The 17,845-nt window shown below is 44.2% G+C and overlaps 1 protein-coding gene and 1 long non-coding RNA gene across 23 annotated transcripts in view; both read right to left on the minus strand.

Moving 5' to 3' along the window:
- Positions 1-17,845, minus strand: part of LOC144615867 (uncharacterized) — a 742,065-nt gene that overhangs the window by 452,045 nt on the left and 272,175 nt on the right. The gene's annotated exons all lie outside the window — the stretch shown is intronic.
- ZMYND8 (zinc finger MYND-type containing 8) overlaps positions 1-17,845 on the minus strand; it is a 125,303-nt gene that overhangs the window by 61,785 nt on the left and 45,673 nt on the right. For 16 of the 22 annotated variants that reach the window (XM_078443984.2, XM_078443981.2, XM_078443983.2 and 13 more), the window contains 7 exons: positions 16,413-16,631; positions 13,417-13,530; positions 10,152-10,244; positions 8,883-8,970; positions 6,362-6,417; positions 2,246-2,323; positions 1,086-1,201 (listed from right to left, as the gene is read on the minus strand). In XM_078443984.2, coding sequence (XP_078300110.1) covers positions 1,086-1,201; positions 2,246-2,323; positions 6,362-6,417; positions 8,883-8,970; positions 10,152-10,244; positions 13,417-13,530; positions 16,413-16,631 — 764 coding nt within the window. The other 6 variants (XM_078443991.2, XM_078443993.2, XM_078443995.2 and 3 more) reach the window with 2 other exon arrangements.

Consider the following 17,845-nt stretch of genomic DNA (forward strand, 5'->3'; position numbering starts at 1 on the left):
ACAAAGGATTCCTAGTAAATGATTTCGCAGATTACCAATCACTCTTCTGTCTTTATTTGCAAGGCAACAAGCAAAGTGAACAGAGTAACAGCTCTGACTCGGGTGTTTGATATTATAAACCGTACTTTCTGTATATTCTATCGGTGTGTATAATTTTTAGGATACATCTTTTTTAAGGTTATTTATTTATTTTGAGAGAGACCGCGAGCTGGGGAAGGGCAAAGAGAGGGAGACAGAGATCACAAGCAGGCTCCATGCTGGCAGCACAGAGCCAATGCAAGACTCGAACTCACGGACTATGAGATCATGACCTGAGCTGAAATCAAGAGTCAGACGCTTGAACGACTGAGCCACCCAGGCGCCCCCAGAGTTTTAAGTCTTCTCCCCCAACACACTCAAACACTTCTTCAAACCGCTTGGTAGCCGCCTGGAAAGGGTTTTGCCTCATCTGATCCTCACATAACTTGCTAAAAGAGAACATAACTGCTGCTCATCTGGGTCCACCTGCTGTTCTCAAGCCCATAGGATAGGAGACTGCTAAGAGCTAGAACAATTCACTTCCCTGCGAGCGAGGGAGAGGGGAGGGCAGAAAACGCTGGGCGGGGGGAGGACTACCACCTGTTAAAACAGCCACTTCTTATAATGTCCTATTTGGCTTAAGAGAAAAAGGCAACAGGAGAGAGAACCACCCAGCACAATGATAAGAGATTCATTTACTGGCAATCTGTGGAAATACTTCTGATCCCTGAAAGCATTATTTTGAAAAGCAATTTGTGCGGTGGTTCAATTTACTCCACGAAATTTAAAAAGAACAGCACCACTTAAAATAGCCACGGAAACTATTCTGGTGCCAGCTTCATCAACGCAACTACGAAAGCATGATTGTTCTCTTCACATACCTGAAAAAAACGAAGCCCACACACATTATCAGCCAGAACGCAGCACAGGGCAGTATTTTTAACTACAAGATCACTGGTTGGTGTCGCGACAATAAACGACACGATAATACCTCCGCCCCCTGCTTGCGTCACAGTTATCGAAGGTTCAGTTAAAGCTGTACATTTGCAGCCAGTTTTGACTCCCACCTGTCATGTTGTCCAAAGAAACGAGCATCAACCTGTCCATCTTTATCCCTCAGAGCTTTTGCAGGCCAGAACGGAAACCCCTTCAGTTTTGCCCAGACCAAAGGATGTGGATTGCTCTGGGAAAAGAAAAACAAAATCCAGAGTTTGTACGTATTGGACAGCAAGACGCGCCATATACAAAGCTTGCCGTATGTGCAGAGACAGCCAGGCCACCAGCTGAACAGGAGCAGTTCCACGCAGGGTCTCCCAAATGGGCTTCCCTGGGAGGGCATGAGGCCAGGAGGCCCGGGCGAAGCTGGTTCTGGGGTGAACGGAGAAAACAGGGAAGAACGAACCACAGACGAGATGAGGCTGGAACACTGGCTTGAACACACCGCCCTTAACCTAGGTGGCCGTGAGCAAGAGTGTCCACCTCTCCCTGCGACATGGAGACAGTGATGCCTACACCCTCTGTTAAGCCGGAGGATTAAATGGGCATTGTATCCAGCATTTAATAAGGGCAGTATGAGCCGCCTTTGTTCTCTCTTGAGGGCTGCAACTCTTCAGGGGCTTCATCTCCAAAGGCAGGAAGAGACGTAAACTATGTTTCACTTTTCCACGTTACTTGCCCAATCTCACCCCCCAGTAAACTCCAGCCCTACCTCCACTCACCCACCAGCCCACCCCGGGAACACCCTTCTCTCTGCAGAACACTGGTTTGGAAAATACAGATGGATGAAGAAAACAGGGTGATTTATCTCTTCCCATCTCCCCACCCCAAACCGCCCACTTGGGAAACACCATAGAGCCAATCCAGAAGCATACTTCCAATTCTCTCAAAACAGGTTCATCAAAGAACACACTTCATTATGACTCTCACTACCTCACTGCCTTCTCCCTAATGAGCCCCATTTTGCTCTCTAGCCTGCAGTCTGCCCGCGGTTAATAAACCCAGGAAATCAAAGTGCTCCCTCTGGCACATGGATTTTCAGCCCCAGATGTTTATTCCACCTGGATTACTTTCACTCTGCCATTACTTTATTGGTTTAAAAAAAAAAAAAAAGTTATTTAAAATCTTCTCCCAAAGTTTCATCAAATAAGCCACCCAGAAAAGGGGGCCTTGGGTAGTCCTCTAAGGCATGAGTTCTGAAAATGAAGTAAGGAAAGGAAATACAACTCACACAAGGCTCACAGAACCAGTTATCTCGTTTCTGGCAAGCAGCTAGGTAACACTCTGGACATACTTCAATTTCATTCATCTGTAAAACAAAAATACGTTAGGATGTGTCACGCAAGGGGCCTCACATCTGGAGACGCTCAAGGAATGCGAGAGGATATTAGCAGTTAAGATTAGCTACACCAAGTCCCTCAGTGGGGAACACCTCGGAGAAGAATCCAATCACCTCTCACCAACCCCCGAGATCCCACCCAGCCCAAGCCACCACCACCCGTCTCTGGACCACATCTGGACCAGCTTCCGGCTCTGGTTGCCACTGCGGTCCAGCCCCCAAGACACAGCGGCCAGACCCATCTTGCTCATCGTCCACACCTTGTACATCTGACGGTTGGCTGCTGCAAATGGAATCTAGGAGGTACAGGACGGTCCCCGGAACAAAGAATTCTCCAGAGTAAATGCCAGTAGTACAAGGCTGAGAAACTAACAAGGAAATAAATCTAAACTCCAGATCAGCTCCTTCAACACCGAGTGTGACCAGGCCTAGGCCGACCTGTCTGAGCTCCCCCAACACCTCCAGCTATACCCCGGCTTCTGCTCGCTGTGCTCAATTCCCACCCAGCTCTGGTCACATCATCCAGGGCAGGTGGTATTTTATCTAAATGGACCACAATCTAAAAATTATGTAATTGACCGACTGTCCTTCTCTGTGAAAAAATACATTCCTCTAGGGGACCTAAGTACGACTTAGAACCCACAAGCCCCTTTCTTGGATCTCACTTCAGCCTCCACCATTTACTAGCTCTATAACCTTAGGAACAGTTGCTTATCTTGTCTGTGCCTCCATGTTCTCATCTACAGAATGGTCATGTGAGCAATACCTACCAAATAGACAACGATTATAGGAGATAAATGGAAAACGTGTTAGGTGACACAGTGATCAATACACTGGTTAACATTTATCAGAGATCTACGCTGGGATCATCAAAGTGTTCTACAGGTACTAATTCATTCATTCTTTACATCCTCCAGAGGCAGGCCTGCTCTTTCCCCCATATTACGGATGGAAAAAATGAAATCCCAGAAAGTCAAGAAACCCGCCCAAGGTTCTCTGCAGCTAAGGGGCAGGACCAGGATTTGAACCCAGGCAGACGTGCTCCAGAGCTGACGTGTTTCACCTGTCATTGCCCTGTTCGTTTCCTATTCTCTTCCCATCATCAAAAGACTTGTTTTTCTCTTTATCTCTGCATCATGTAAGGTGTCAGATACTCAGCAGTTGCTCAATATACTACTAAATAATAATTTTATAAATATAATTGACTAACTCAAAGATCAATGGATAAATGACTGAATAAAGGAGCAAAAGAATAAATAAGAAAGAAAGTGGTGGCATATATTTCCTGTTCCTACTCACTCTACTTATGGGCTATTCTGAAGGTACTGGCAAGAACAAAGTGGTAACATAAGGTCCAGGGCAGCCCTGGCATCAAAGCCCACACAGCGGCAATGTATCGCCAACAGGTAGATTTAGAAATGCCAGGCACAGAGTACCTGCGTCCAGTAAATTCCACCTGGGGGTAACCCACTGATTAAACACGTAGGCTTTAGCTCCCAAACCCAGGAAAACAAAGGAATCCCCAAGGGGAAAGCAGCTGGACAACTCACTCATACAAAACTCTAAACCAACAATGAACATATCAGAAACAGTATATCATCACTTGTCATCAGAAACGTGCAAACCAAGGGCACCTGGGTGGCTCAATCAATTAAGTGTCTGACTTAGGCTCAGGTCATGATCTCGCAGTTTGTGGGTTCAAGCCCTGTGTCAGGCTCTGTGTTGACAGGTTAGACCCCAGAGCCTGCTTCAGATTCTGTGTCTCCCGCTCTTTCTGCCCCTCCTCTATTCACACTCTGTCTCTCTCAAAAATAAATAAAATCTTAAAAAAAGGGGGGGGGGGGGGAGGGTCCTGGGTGGCTCAGTCGGTTAAGTGTCTGACTTCAGTTCAGGTCATGATCTCACGGTTTGTGAGTTCAAGCCCCACGTCGGGCTCTGTGCTGACAGCTTGGAGCCTGGAGCCCGCTTCGGATTCTGTGTCTCCTTCTCTCACTGCCCCTCCCCCACCTGTGCTCTGTCTCTATCAAAAATAAACGTGTAAAAAAAAACCAACAACCATGCAAACCAAAATCACAGTGAGATGCCATCTTGCAGGGAAAACATAGATACACGTATTTTTTGAATTATAACTTCCAAAACTGGAAAGGACACAGAAAAACTACCCAGGTTGTTATACATGTTGCTACAACTTTTCTAGAAATCAATCAGGAAATACCTACATGAATCCTTTGCTATGTGTATAGTCTCAGACCTCGTAGATGCCTTCCTAACAATTATACTAAGAAAATCATCGTAAAAGCCATGAAAAATTCTGTTCTTCCTGTGTATTTAACTATCTGGGAAAACACTCTTAAGTGAAAACGTTGATTATAAAACTCTCTCTATAAAAACATTTAGAAAAAGGGGCGCCTGGGTGGCTCAGCCAGTTAGACAACGGACTCTTGATTTCGGCTCAGATCATGACCTGGTGATTCGTGAGTTCAAGCCGCACATCTGGTTCCGCACCTTGATGGTATGGAGCCCGCTTGGGATTCTCTACCTCCCTCTCTCTCTGCCCCTTCCGTGAACAATCACTCTCTCCCTCAAAATAAATAAATTTTTTTCTAATTAAAAAAAATATGTAGGGCACCTGGGTGGCTCAGTCGGTTAAGCGTCCGACTTCAGCTCAGGTCATGATCCCGCAGTTCGTGAGTTCGAGCCCCACATCAGGCTCTGTGCTGACAGCTCAGAGCCTGGAGCTTGCTTTGGATTCTGTCTCCTTCTCTCTCTGCCCCTCCCAACGTGTGCTCTGTCTCTCCCTCTCTCTCTCCCTCAAAAATAAATCAACGTTAAAAAAACATTTTTTTTTTAAATAATAAAAATATATATATGTAGAAGGGTGCTTGGGTGGTTCAGCTGGTCAAGCCTCGACTTCAACTCAGGTTATAATTTCACTGTCCATTAGTTCAAGCCCCACATTGGGCTCTGTGTTCACAGCTCAGAGCCTGGAACAAATTCTGTGTCTCCCTCTTCCTCTGCCCCTCCCCCACTCATGCTTGCTTGCTCTCTCTCTCTCTCTCTCTCCCTCTCTCTCTCTCTCAAAAATACATTTTAAAAAATTTTAATAAGTAAGGGGCACCTGGGTGGCTCAGTTGGTTAAGTGTACAACTTCGGCTTGGGTCATGATCTCACAGCCTGTGGGTTCAAGCCCCACATCAGGCTCTGTGCCGACAGCTCAGAGCCTAGAGCCTGGAGCCTGCCTCAGATTCTGTGTCTCCCTCTCTTTCTCTCTGTGCCCCTCCCCAACTCGTGCTTTGTCTCTATCTCTCAAAATTAAATAAACATTTAAAAATTTAATAAAGATATGCAAAAATGGCAGTATCCTAAGGTATCCAAATGTTTCCCTTACAAATGAATGAATGAGTGAAGTGCACAAGAGGCTGAAATCTGCTATAGCTCGGTTTCTCAACTCTTACACTGGGGTCTAATAAATTCTGCTCCCTGACTATCCCACAACCACTGGGGCCTCAGGGTAGGCCCAGGAGGTTCACTTCTTCCGCACCATCAAAACCATGGGTATTTCTAAGAGGAACTGACTTCTAGGACTCTGCAGGCCACTCCCTGAGAAACAGTCAAAACCTTTCCCCCAAATACCATTAAAACCCAAACATCTTCCACAAGAAGACTAAAAGGGGCCTGGCCCAACGCCTCGGACTATGGGGTGAAGAAATTAAGAGCCCCATCTACACAACCAAGAAAACTCAAGATGCCTCGTTCCTGACCATGACGCAAGCCTGAATAATAAAAGGTCATTTGCACCTCTTGAAGATCACGGCTAAGATAGCGTTGATTTCCAGCATATGGGGCGGGGGTGATCCCCTCTTCGTCACTTTTACGGGGGCACCGTCTATGCCTCAACAAATTCCAAAACAGCTACCGTTACCCACTAAGAGATTCTGCAAACGGAAATCAGCCACGCCAGCCCCTCACTCTGGGTGCATTTAAAACAGGACAGTGAGAAACACATACCTCATGCTCACAGATTTTGATGACTACTTTCGCTATCTGGGTCAATTTGTGATTTCCTAAGGGAATAAGAAAATAATGATTAATTCAAATGGAAACACGTTTGTAACACGCGGCTTTGGGAGTACACTTCCCCTAACAACCTTTCAACTTGCTTTTCCCCAGGATTAAGCTTTTAAAGGCTAAAACACAGGATTCTGGATCCTAATATCAGTTTAACTTATGTGACTTTTCCCAGAAACACTGACCAGTCTTTGGTGCCTCAATGTTCTCTCTGAAACTGAGCAATTTGTGTGGGATTCCTACAGTTCACAGATGAACATTTGGAAGATGCTTTTCTATTCAAAAGGCTCCAATTAGTGAAAAGGAGCCTTATTCACCCATTGTTCCAGACTCCAGCCCATGAAGGGCAACAGAGGAGAGAAAATAATTAAATGAGTAGCTCTGCTACGTCTCGTGCCTCAAAATACATTTTCTTATTAACTCAAGAAGCCTTATCAGGAAGCAGGTATGAATGTTCCCATTTCATTAATAAGTATGTCAAGGCTCAGGAGTCGTTGTTTACACGGGACTACTTGGCTAATGAGTTGAAAATCTGCCCCAGATCTAACTCTAGATCCCTCACCTTTGCTAAACCAGAAGACAGGATGGCAAAAAACAAACAAACAAACAAACAAACAAACTGTGCTTTCTTCAAACATTATGGTGTTTTCAGAAAACATAAACTTGTTGACAAAAAGATGTTACACACACACACTCCTCGATTGCTGGCTTGCTTTAAAAACTCACAAGATCTGATAACTCTATCCAGTGGTGACCCCCTCAGACCAGAAAGGAGTTCCCATTCTCTAGTCTCTACTCTCTGCTTGGCCAATGGCCAACCTGGCTTGTGCTATTTTTCTGCCACCTAATCTCATCCACTTGTTTACACGATCTTACCCAGCCTTTCTATATATTTGAGTTAATAATCTTTACACAGATTTTCAACCAAGTGCCCCTTAGCCTCTTTCTCCCCTCCCCACACGTCTGGCCCTGCTCCTGAGCTAATAATGTAAAACACGTGCTTTTAACAGACATCCACCCACTCATACATCTTCCCTTACACATGAGCTAACCATCTACACTAGGACTATACAGGAAGAAGGCAGGGCTTCTGCTCTTAAAGATCTTACATCCTTAAAAAAAAAAAAAAAAAAAGAGAGAGAGAGAGAGATCTTACATCCTGGTGAGGAACTCAAACGAATAAAAATAGCACCATCCAGGAAGTGTGATAAACGCTACCATGGGGAAGCACAGGTCCTGTGAGATCTCCTAACAACAGCACCTTCTGGGTCACAAGGGAAGGCACCTCAGAGAACTGACAGGCTGACACTGAAGGACATGAGGAAGTCATCAAGGCAGTGTTCTAGCAGAGAACAAGAGGAACAGAAAGGGGTAGGACACGGAGAGCTCTACGTGGCCAGAGGGTAGACAGAGAGGACTGTGGGAGAAGGTAGGGCAACATGAAGGGTGCCACGAGAGATTTTAATGGAAATTCTCTTCCATTTTGTCCAGAAGATTCAATCCACAAAAATGCAACTGACACAACTTTATCCAGAATACAAAGACCTCCTAAAATGCAATAATAAAAACACAGACCACCCAGTTTTTGAAATTGGCCAAAGATCTGAATACGTATTTTACCAAAAAAGATATACAGATGACTAATAAACACATGAAAAGGAACACGATACCGTTAGTCATAAGGGAAAGGCAAATGACCACCACCATAACCGCTCACACCTTCAAGAATGGCTAAACTTAAAAAGACAGACAATACCAAGTGCTGGAAATGGGGAACAACTAAGACGCTCCCACACGTGGCTAAAAGAGGGTAAAAGGATACAATCGCTCTGCAGAAAGTTTGCCAAAATGCCTCGTAAACTGAAATATAAACCTACGGAGCAGCCCTACCACACCTAGATATTTACCCATGAGAAATGAAAATGTGTATCCACACAAAGACTTGTACAAGAATGTTCGCGGCGGTTTTATTCCTAACAGCCCAAAGCGGAAAACAACTCCAATATCCTTCAGTATCGACAAAGGGAATGGATCGATAAATTGTAGGTGGATACCACGAAAAACCACTCACAGCAATAAAAAGGAACAAAACCACTGAGACAAACATGCTCTAGCCACCCCGCCCCCCCAAAAAAAGCTACACTGCATGAAATTATCCAGACACAGAAGAATGCACTAGGACTCCGTTTATATAAAATTCTCGACTATGTAAAACTAATCTATGAGGACAGAAAACACGGAGGAAGGTGGATTTGCTGGTACAGGGGAAGTGGATTATCAACTCATTATCTTGAAATGCAGAGTCCCCACCATCCCCTACTGATAAACATTAACAATCTGTACACAAACGTTCTCAGTGACTGGCCCTGGCACACGAGAGAAAAAAAAAGCAAGATTTTTCTGGAAAGGTGGGAGAGCGGGCATGACACGCTCTTCTGTAGGAGCCGTCTGAGCCACTCACCTCCATTATAAATGATGCAGTTGTGCAAAATCCACTTTGCGTCGGCCAGGAAAGCTTCTGTACAGCCATACATTTTCTTTTTAGCATTCTGGGGAGAAAAAGCCAAGGAGTATAATAACCCACGGGTCTATACAAGCTGCAGCCAATTAACACCTGCGTCCCCACATCATTTTTTTTCCCTTCTCCTCTCCCCCGCGCATTATTTCCTTCGCAGTCATTTGCCAAATTAACGAATGCGTTTACCCATCTCCCAAGATGCTATCATATTTGAGATCTATAATCCTATAAAAAGGAAGTCACCGAATTCATCACAGTAACTTGAATTTTGGCCTCTTATATAAGCAACTGTCATTTATCCAGCAGCCCTTTCCAATGAACCAAGATATTTTATATATGTTTATATGTTTATGATTAATTGTAATAGTCTCACGTGAGCCTTGTGATGGGAGAACTTAATGACACATTTGATATCATCCCAATTTTACATACAGGGATACTAAGGTATGGTGATATTAAGGAACTGATTCAAAGCTCCAAAGCTACTAATTTATGGAGCTAGGATTCCAGCCCTGTCTTTTTTTAATGCCTTCTTTTTCTAAATACCATAAGGGTGTGTGCAACTTTCCAAAACAGGTTTGACTCAGCATTTAGTGGTCAGCAATAAAAACAATACAATGTTTTCTCCGGATCCATGCTTTTCTTTATCCATATTTTGGGGCCAAAAATTTGAAAATCAGCACCAGAGTGATGTGCATAATCTAAAGTGTTCCAAGAACAATTTTCGGCATGGAACTCTAGCCTGAACTCTTAAAAAACATCTTCAGGCATTAAAGACATATCCGTATCAGTAGAGTAAGTTCTAGGGAGTCACGTCTTTATCAGCCATCTGAAGGTTTTCCAAACACTTCATTTTCTCTTTTCTCCTTCCTTCTGCCCTCATTAGCACCTCTCAGAGAGAGAGGAGTAAGCAGGCCTCAAATCAAGCAAATCACTAATTCGTAGAAGTGTGACTTTTTCAGGTATAAAGCTGCAATCACCAGCAGAAGTAACATTTGGAGCTGATCAGTAGCATCCGGCACTCCACTGCAATCCTTGGAAGAATGTTACAGAAGTTATGGGATCAATGGTTCTTCCATCCAAATAAAAATGGCGCAGGGGAAAGGTAGAGAAACCATCTAACTTGAGATGGGGCACAGGAAGTGAGGAAGGGTCGTTAGGCATCTCGATAATTCGGGGCTACAACGGTGAGGTTCTTTGATGAAGGCCAACCTTTTCCAATGTACAAAGATCCATAGGATGGAAGATGTATTCCGCGTAGTCGGGATGCTGTTCCAATGGAACAGGCTTCTGGAATGCATCCGTCTACAAAAGAAAGAAAAGAGGTGCACACACACACACACACAAACCCATCATTACTGAGGAAGACAGAGTATTAATAGCAACAAAGTACTTTTCAAATGGAGACAACTTTTCAGAGGATACAGTTCTAGGCGTTTCCATACAGGAATGACCTTAGGGAGTACCAAGCTGGTTCAAGTTCTAGTTCTGAATGGTCATCAATCATCATGGGAGCTGTTCTGGTTTTGTGGTTTGTTTTGTTTTCAATATATACCCAAATTAACAGGTCCTGTCCTCTTCTATTAAGATCAACAAGAGAACACACAATCAGCTACTTTGAACGTGAATGGTGAATAAGGCTTATCAATGTCCTGCAAAAATCCTGCAAAACGGACTGTCCGTGAAATCTAGTCACACCTAGGGATGACACAGTAAATAAAGTCCCCCTAAAGTGCCAACAGATATTTTACACTTGGGGGGAAAATTCAGACACTGAGATTTTGCTCCCCTGTTAAGAAGCCAAATTACCCACAACACAGGGACCATGTCAACATTTTTCACATTGATCCATGTTCTCTGAAGCCCTACGTGAACCAGCTCAAAATGCAAGGCCCGGTTTGTCGATGGGTGGTGTTACCAATATTTAAAAATCTAAAAGAGGGGCGCCTGGGTGGCTCCATCGGTTATGCAACCGACTTCCGCTCAGGTCATGATCTCACAGTCTGTGAGCTCAAGCCGCACGTCGGGCTCTGTGCTGACAGCTCAGAGCCTGGAGCCTGCTTCGGATTCTGTGTCGCCCTCTCTCTCTGCCCCTCCCCCTCCTCCTTTTTTAATAAAAAAAATTTTTTTTAATAAAATTTTTTTTTTTTTTTTTTTAATTAAAAAAAAAAATCCAAAAGATTTGAAATGCCTGCCTGGCTTGGTCAGTGGAGTATGTGACTCTTGATCTATGGGGTTATAAGTTGGAGCCCCACACTGGGTGTAGAAATGACTTAAAAGTAAAATCTTGGGGCGTCTGGATGGCTCAGTCAGTTGAGCATCGATTCTTAATTTTGGCTCAAGTCACGATCTCACTGGTTCATGAATTCAAACCCTCCATCGGGCTCTGTGCTGACAGTGCAGAGCCTGCTTGGGACTCTCTGCCTCTCCCCTGCTCACGCACGCATGTATGCACGTGCGTGCTCCCTCTCTCTCTCTCTCTCTCTCTCTCTCAAAAGTAAAATATATATATTTAAAATTAAAATCCAGGGCACCTGGGGGGCTCAGTCGGTTAAGCTTCCAACTTCGGCTCAGGTCATGATCTCACAGTTCACAAGGTCAAACCCCTCGTCGGGCTCTGTGCTGACAGCTCAGAGCCTGGAACCTGCTTTGAGTCCTGTGTTTCCCTCTCTCTATGCCCCTCTCCTGCTCACTCTCTGTCTCTCTCCCTCTCAATAATAAAAATATTTTTTAAAAAATAAAAATAAAAATAAAATCTTAAGCTCTTAAAAATCAATCTGTCAATATCTAAAAGATTTAATGAAACACCAAATGATACTCAAGCAAGGCATCTGAAAGGGCTACCATTTGCTGTCATGGGAGCCCTCTTTTGCCCAGAAGGAAAGTGTCTGGCCATTCCAAGTTAAAAAAGATGCTTCAATATCATCAGCAACTTTCTGCCCTGATTGATTTTACATCAAACAATTTATGTGAGAAATTAACGCCTTCTTCGATTTTTCTTTTTGGCTTATAATTCTACAGTGTTGAGAAGTCCACATGAATCTATTCTTTTTGTAAACAGTCCTCAGCAGATATCATTTAGCCTATGAAAAAGCAGGAAGTAATTCCTTGTCACTCAACATAAAAACGACTCTACAGTTTAAAAAAAAAAAAAAGCAGAACTGTTTTTCTTTCCAAACTGAGGCCATCCAGGCTTTTGCTTCCATTGAGAGAGATTTTTGTTAAAGAGACAAACAGATACCCAATTTAGCAACACCCAATTGGCACGCTCTGAATTCCTGTCATGGTATCGAATTTCAGAATCTAATCTCAAAACAAAAGCTTGGAGGTTTGTTGTTGTTTTTAAGAAATGAGGCCACAGGGGCTACACTCAATGCCCTGAGTTTCAACCTGGCCGTATATTCACTTGACTTAGAAAGCAGACTCTGGAGAGTTTAACAAAGGGTCACGACTAGCCCATACGGTGCCTTTGTGCAAATCAGAAAAGGAAAACCCTACCCTCAAGTTTCTCTAGATTCGTCTGTTCGTAGAATGTCCTAACATGGTGATGATATGGGCACAACGTATTTTTAAGAACCAGGCATTTTACCACCGTCCTCCTGAAAAAGGTCACATGAAAAGTAACACCAGGGGCGCCTGAGTGGCTCAGTCAGTTAAGCGTCCAGCTTCAGCCCAGGTCATGATCTCAGGGTTCGTGAGTTGGGGCCCCGTGTCGGGCTCTGGGCTGACAGCTCAGAGCCTGGAGCCCGCTTCGGATTCTGTGTCTCCCTCTCTCTGCCCTTCCACTGCTTGCACTCCTGTCTCTCGCACTGTCTCAAAAATAAACATTAAAAAAAATTAAAAAAAAAAAAAAAAAAAAAAGTAACACCACCGTGGGTGTGTATGATGTGACCAGGCCTCTGGGGAAGGGAAGCATTGGTAAACAGTGCGCGCCGGCTAAATGTGGCACCCCTGCTTTCCCATCTGGATTTTCTTTAAGGGGCACGGGTTGTACATCAAATCCCGTTTCAAAACTGAAGGAATTTAACCAAATTCTCCACCTCTTGACAGGATGCATTTTACTTGGAGGTTCCATCATCAGACCTTGACTCTAAATAAACCGGCTGTACTGCATGCTGTCGTTGAAATGGAATTTTACTAATTCCCGAGGGAAGAAACACAAAAGCTCCTTACCTGATGGGGTATGGGTATGAGGCTTCACTTCACAACCAATCAGAATTTTAAATTCCCCACCAACTTTCTACTGTATGCCATTTCCCGATTACACTCCCTGGGGACACAGAGTGCTCACCAGAGAGAATTAACCGAACGTCGTCATACCTCGTATTTAATTTACAGGTATTTGAACCGGGCACCTAAGAAGGCCCAGAGTTCGCACAGGTGTCTGGAAAGCAGAGACCACTCAGAACGTTAACAGAAAATAACAAAAGTCACTATTTCCCACTTATGCTTGTATCAAGAGGAACTTTCTTCTTACCCCTGGCTGTTTCATTTTCTGAATGGCAAATTTGAGCAGGTAGGAGAGCTGTTCAATGGTGAGCATTGTCATGGCTTTACTCTGAGTCTCGATGCATTCTGCTACTGTAATCTTCTACAAGTCAAAATCACACAAACGTCCGGTTAGAAAAAAGTTACTATCCCCATACATAGTTCCCTTTCCTCCCTTTTACGTGTTCCGATAGGCACATATAAAAAGAAAAACAATCCTTTCCATCCAAACAAGATTGGTTGTTTCACTTGAGAAGGACCCCAATCTACCCGATCATACACTGAATCGGTAGATAAAAATTAAGAGGCACATCAATCCACTGATGACCTCATCTGGGAAGGGTTTTGCACTCATGAAGAGGACCTAATCAGAGAAAGATGCAAGTAGGCAGGGACCTGAAAAATCACGATTACGGTTGTGAGTTCTCAAGAAGGGGATGTGAAAAGGAAAGACCACTGATGGTTCCAGGGTATCTCTGTACACAATGAAATCAGTCACTTAATTTGATCCCCTGAGGGTTCTGGGCTACCTTTCAGGAAACTGATGAGGCATGACACTCAATGACATCACTGATGGAAAAAGGACAGTCTTCTCCGTAGAAACAATCCAAGGGGTGGCAGTGAACTAAATATAAATATGGCTTCATTCTCTGTCACCACGGATGTGAACCCACTCAGGACATTCTAGGCAAACTACGCAAGGCGCACGGTCTCGTTGTCTGTCTCCATGGGAAATAAATGTCATCTTGAAAGGGAAATTCCCATCAAAGAAGAGGCCCAGAGAAATGTCTGAAACCAGACTCTGCTATGTAAATCTGGTACCATATCCCGGAGTCAGACTCCTTATGTAGCAACAACAACGAAAATAGCAAATTCTGATGATGTCAGGAAACACTCTTTAACCATCTGTGTAGGGAGAGCTGAGAAAAGTTTTCTCCAATTAATCTTTAGTTTTCATCCTTTATATCTCTGGATCCTCCAAAAGGAACTTTCAGATGTGTCTGGTTGGTTGTCGAGGAAAAGGGCAACAGAAGAGTTGCTCAGAAGCTGAAAACGGTATGTGACGCATGCATCTAACTGCTTAGCTCCCAGAGCCTGAAACAGCCAGTCTTTCCAGTTGACTGCACTGCCAATGCACCCCTGGAAGAAATGTGTGGCCCGAAATCTTAGACACAGAACACCTGTTTGTTTGAATTGCTGTGTGTTTCCAGGTAACTATCCATGGCGAACAAATTCACTTGTCCTCCATCCCCAATCCCTCTCTCCTGGCTGGCAGTGCCTGGTTCCCACAATATAGATTCCAAGTGCCAGAGAGGCATTTCCAAGATTTTTCTGCATGAGGACCGATCCGATCCTGACCAATGAGTGAGGCCAAGGGCAAGTCAGCTGGAGGCTGAAGGGCAAAGTCCTTCTGCTTGATTTTAAAAAGGGTTGAAAAGAGAAAACACTCCTCCCCTTAGAGGGATTTTTGTCTAGACACAAGTGATAAAAAAAAAAACCCCAGCAGCCATCCTATGGCCATGGGGGACATATCGCCTCAACAATGAAAACAGAAAGAGTCTGGCTATGAACAAACCCTGGCCTGGCCCTGCCTCTGGGCTCTTTCTACGCAGGAAAATAAATCCCACATGTTCCAGTCCACATTCATCAAGATCTATCTGCAGCAAAAGCCACTCTCGTTTCTGGAAAATTATTAAACAATCGGGAAGGGTGGGTCAAGACACAAGGACGCGGATGAAGGCTCCGCTGCCCACCCGGAATGTACCAGAACCAGGTGGAGCCCCACAACAAGAGGGCCTCGCTGAGCAAAGCACGTCCGACACGTCGCCCCGTCTTGAGGGACCCAACGGGAGCCTGCCGCCATCTTTCACAATCTTAGCCACAGAACACCATTAAAACGTCATCATCATAGCGATCTGATGTCGAATTTCTTTTCAAGTATTTATTTTTCTCTTTTCCCAACACAAAAGCAGTATCACCACTATTGATAAAGCTTGCTTTTTCTCCTCCCTAAAGATCTCGTTGTTTGAGACTGAGCTCTAATATACCTTCGAACCAAAGTGACACTCTGCATGAAATGACTCTGCAGATGACATCACTTGCAGCATTTTGAAAAAGCATCGTAACTGCAAGTCGCCAAGAAAAGAAGCCACCTCAGATTTGAGGAGAACGGTAATAATGGTGTTAACGAAAAGCATTTCAGCTTTCCGACCCGGATGCATGTTCCTCACGGGGCTTCTACTCTGGTTCTGCGCCCACAGCACCCCCTGCCTGAAGGCAGCTCACTCTTCCCTCCCTGCGCGCCATTCTCAAATCTTAGGGAGACCTTCCCGGGCCTCTTCACTTGAAACAGAAAACGCCCTCCACCCTCCCTACTCCCCATTCCTCCTCTTTGATTCCTTTCATTGGGTTTTCGTCCTCTTCTCCTGAAAAGCTTGTAATGTGTGCCCCTTTTTGCTCCCTGCCGAATCCCTAGCACCCAATGGGCACTGCAGAAACAGCTGTGGCGTGCCTGGGAGCATCAGATGACAGCCATAAGCAGCATGCGACCCACAGTGGTCTTCTGGGCTCGGCTACCACCGATGATTCAATGAGGCAGCAGGAGACGCCATCCAAGATGAGGAGACCCCCGCGTGCGATCTTTTCAAGACGTGTGAACGGTTAACGGTTTAGGACTTAACTTCTGAAATGTTCATTACGGGAGAATTCGGAGAAGGTTCCAGATCCCAGAGTGATCCAAAGACCCAGGAAGAATCAAAACCGATACTCAGTGCAATTGTTTTTCCAAAAAGCCGCACTGCTGAGGCCCCTGCCAAAGCTGGTCCCCAAAGGGGGGTGACCAGGATAGAACAAGGGGAATGCAAGAAATTTCTTTTTTCTTTTTTTTTTTCCATATCTGGATGATTTGAAACTTTTAAAATCAAAGGAAGAAAGAAAAAGGAGAGGAAATGAGGCAGAGAATGCATTCGTTCGTCAGGAACTAACCTCACATTCAGGACAAAACCAGTCCCCCTCTGGTTCCGATGTCAGTCTCAGACACTTAGCGTGATAAACCCGGGGACAGAGCTCACAGCAAAGGACTTGGCCTTCCCGGTGACAAACCCAGCAGTAGAAATCATTCCGTCCATCCTGCGGTACAACATCAACAGGGTCTGTGGTGAGTGGCTGCTTCATATAGTAAAACGGACCATGTCTTAGTTCTGACTGAAATGTAGGCAAGAGAGACAGGTTCAGTTTCAAAACACATGCGCATTCGCAAAAGGAATTTGAACAAATACGTCAACAACAACAAAAGAAAATCACAGCATTTCACACATTCATTACAAAGCTATCTTGGGTTACTCTACTAAATACACAGTTTGCAGCTCGTTAGATACTAAGATACTTTCCTTTTCTCCCTCTCTCCTCTATTGGCAGAAGCCATAGATTGAAAAGCTGATGTCTGACCAGAGTTAGTAGCCTACCCTAACAGAAGAGTTACAATGGCTACGACCTAGGCATACCCAGGTTGAAATCTGAGCTCTACCAGCTGCATGACCCTGGGCAAATCTCTTCATCTCTCAGCTTCAATTTTCTCATCTGTAAAATGGGGATGATAATACCCAATTTCACGGAATTCTGGTTGGGATTAAACGAGACGATATAACAACATATGCATTTAACACACTGCTGCTTTTACTAATATTACTAACACAGGTATGGAAGTCTAAACAAAGCCAACAAATGTGTGGCAATTCACCCTAGGATTCTTTCCACAGGCTTCTGGAGAACAGATCAACTGAATTTAAGTCACAGAAAAAAAAGGGGGGGGGGCATTCATTTTTTATGTCTACCCCCCCAATGCATAAAGTATTAGAGCCAATCAGAGGCTTCCTGAAGCTATGATTCTTGAACATGGTTATGTCCTCAAAACACGAGAAATGTCTCCCTAATAATAAATTATAGAATCCAGCAAAGACATACTCCAAACATGTAAGATCACTCAGAAGAAACTTATCGGGAAAACGTCTATCGGAAATTAGTAACAAATACAGTATTTCAGAAGTACTACGAGAGAGTCTGGTGGTGACCCAGTAACTGCCTACGTGATCTTCTTAAAGATCCTCAACCCACTTGGAGCCTCGATTTCTATGGATAATAGCTAATCTCCACAACCACAGCACCTATCTCTGACAGTGAGCTTCTTTCTTTCCCTCCTTGTCAGCAAAACATTACCGTTTTCCTCCACAAAGATCTCATATGCTGATTAAAGCTGCCTAATTTCTGTTGATACTATGAATGGGATTTTTTCTACTCTCTTGTCTAAGTAGTTATTGTTGGTACATAGAAATGATGTTGGATTTTTCCAATCCTGACCTCACAAATAAATGGTTCTTAGTTTATTGATTAAAAATAGTATCTTCTCGGGGCGCCTGGGT

The sequence above is a fragment of the Panthera onca genome, chromosome A3 (assembly GCF_046562875.1).
Source record: "Panthera onca isolate mPanOnc1 chromosome A3, mPanOnc1 haplotype 2, whole genome shotgun sequence".
Classification (NCBI taxonomy): Eukaryota; Metazoa; Chordata; class Mammalia; order Carnivora; family Felidae; genus Panthera; species Panthera onca.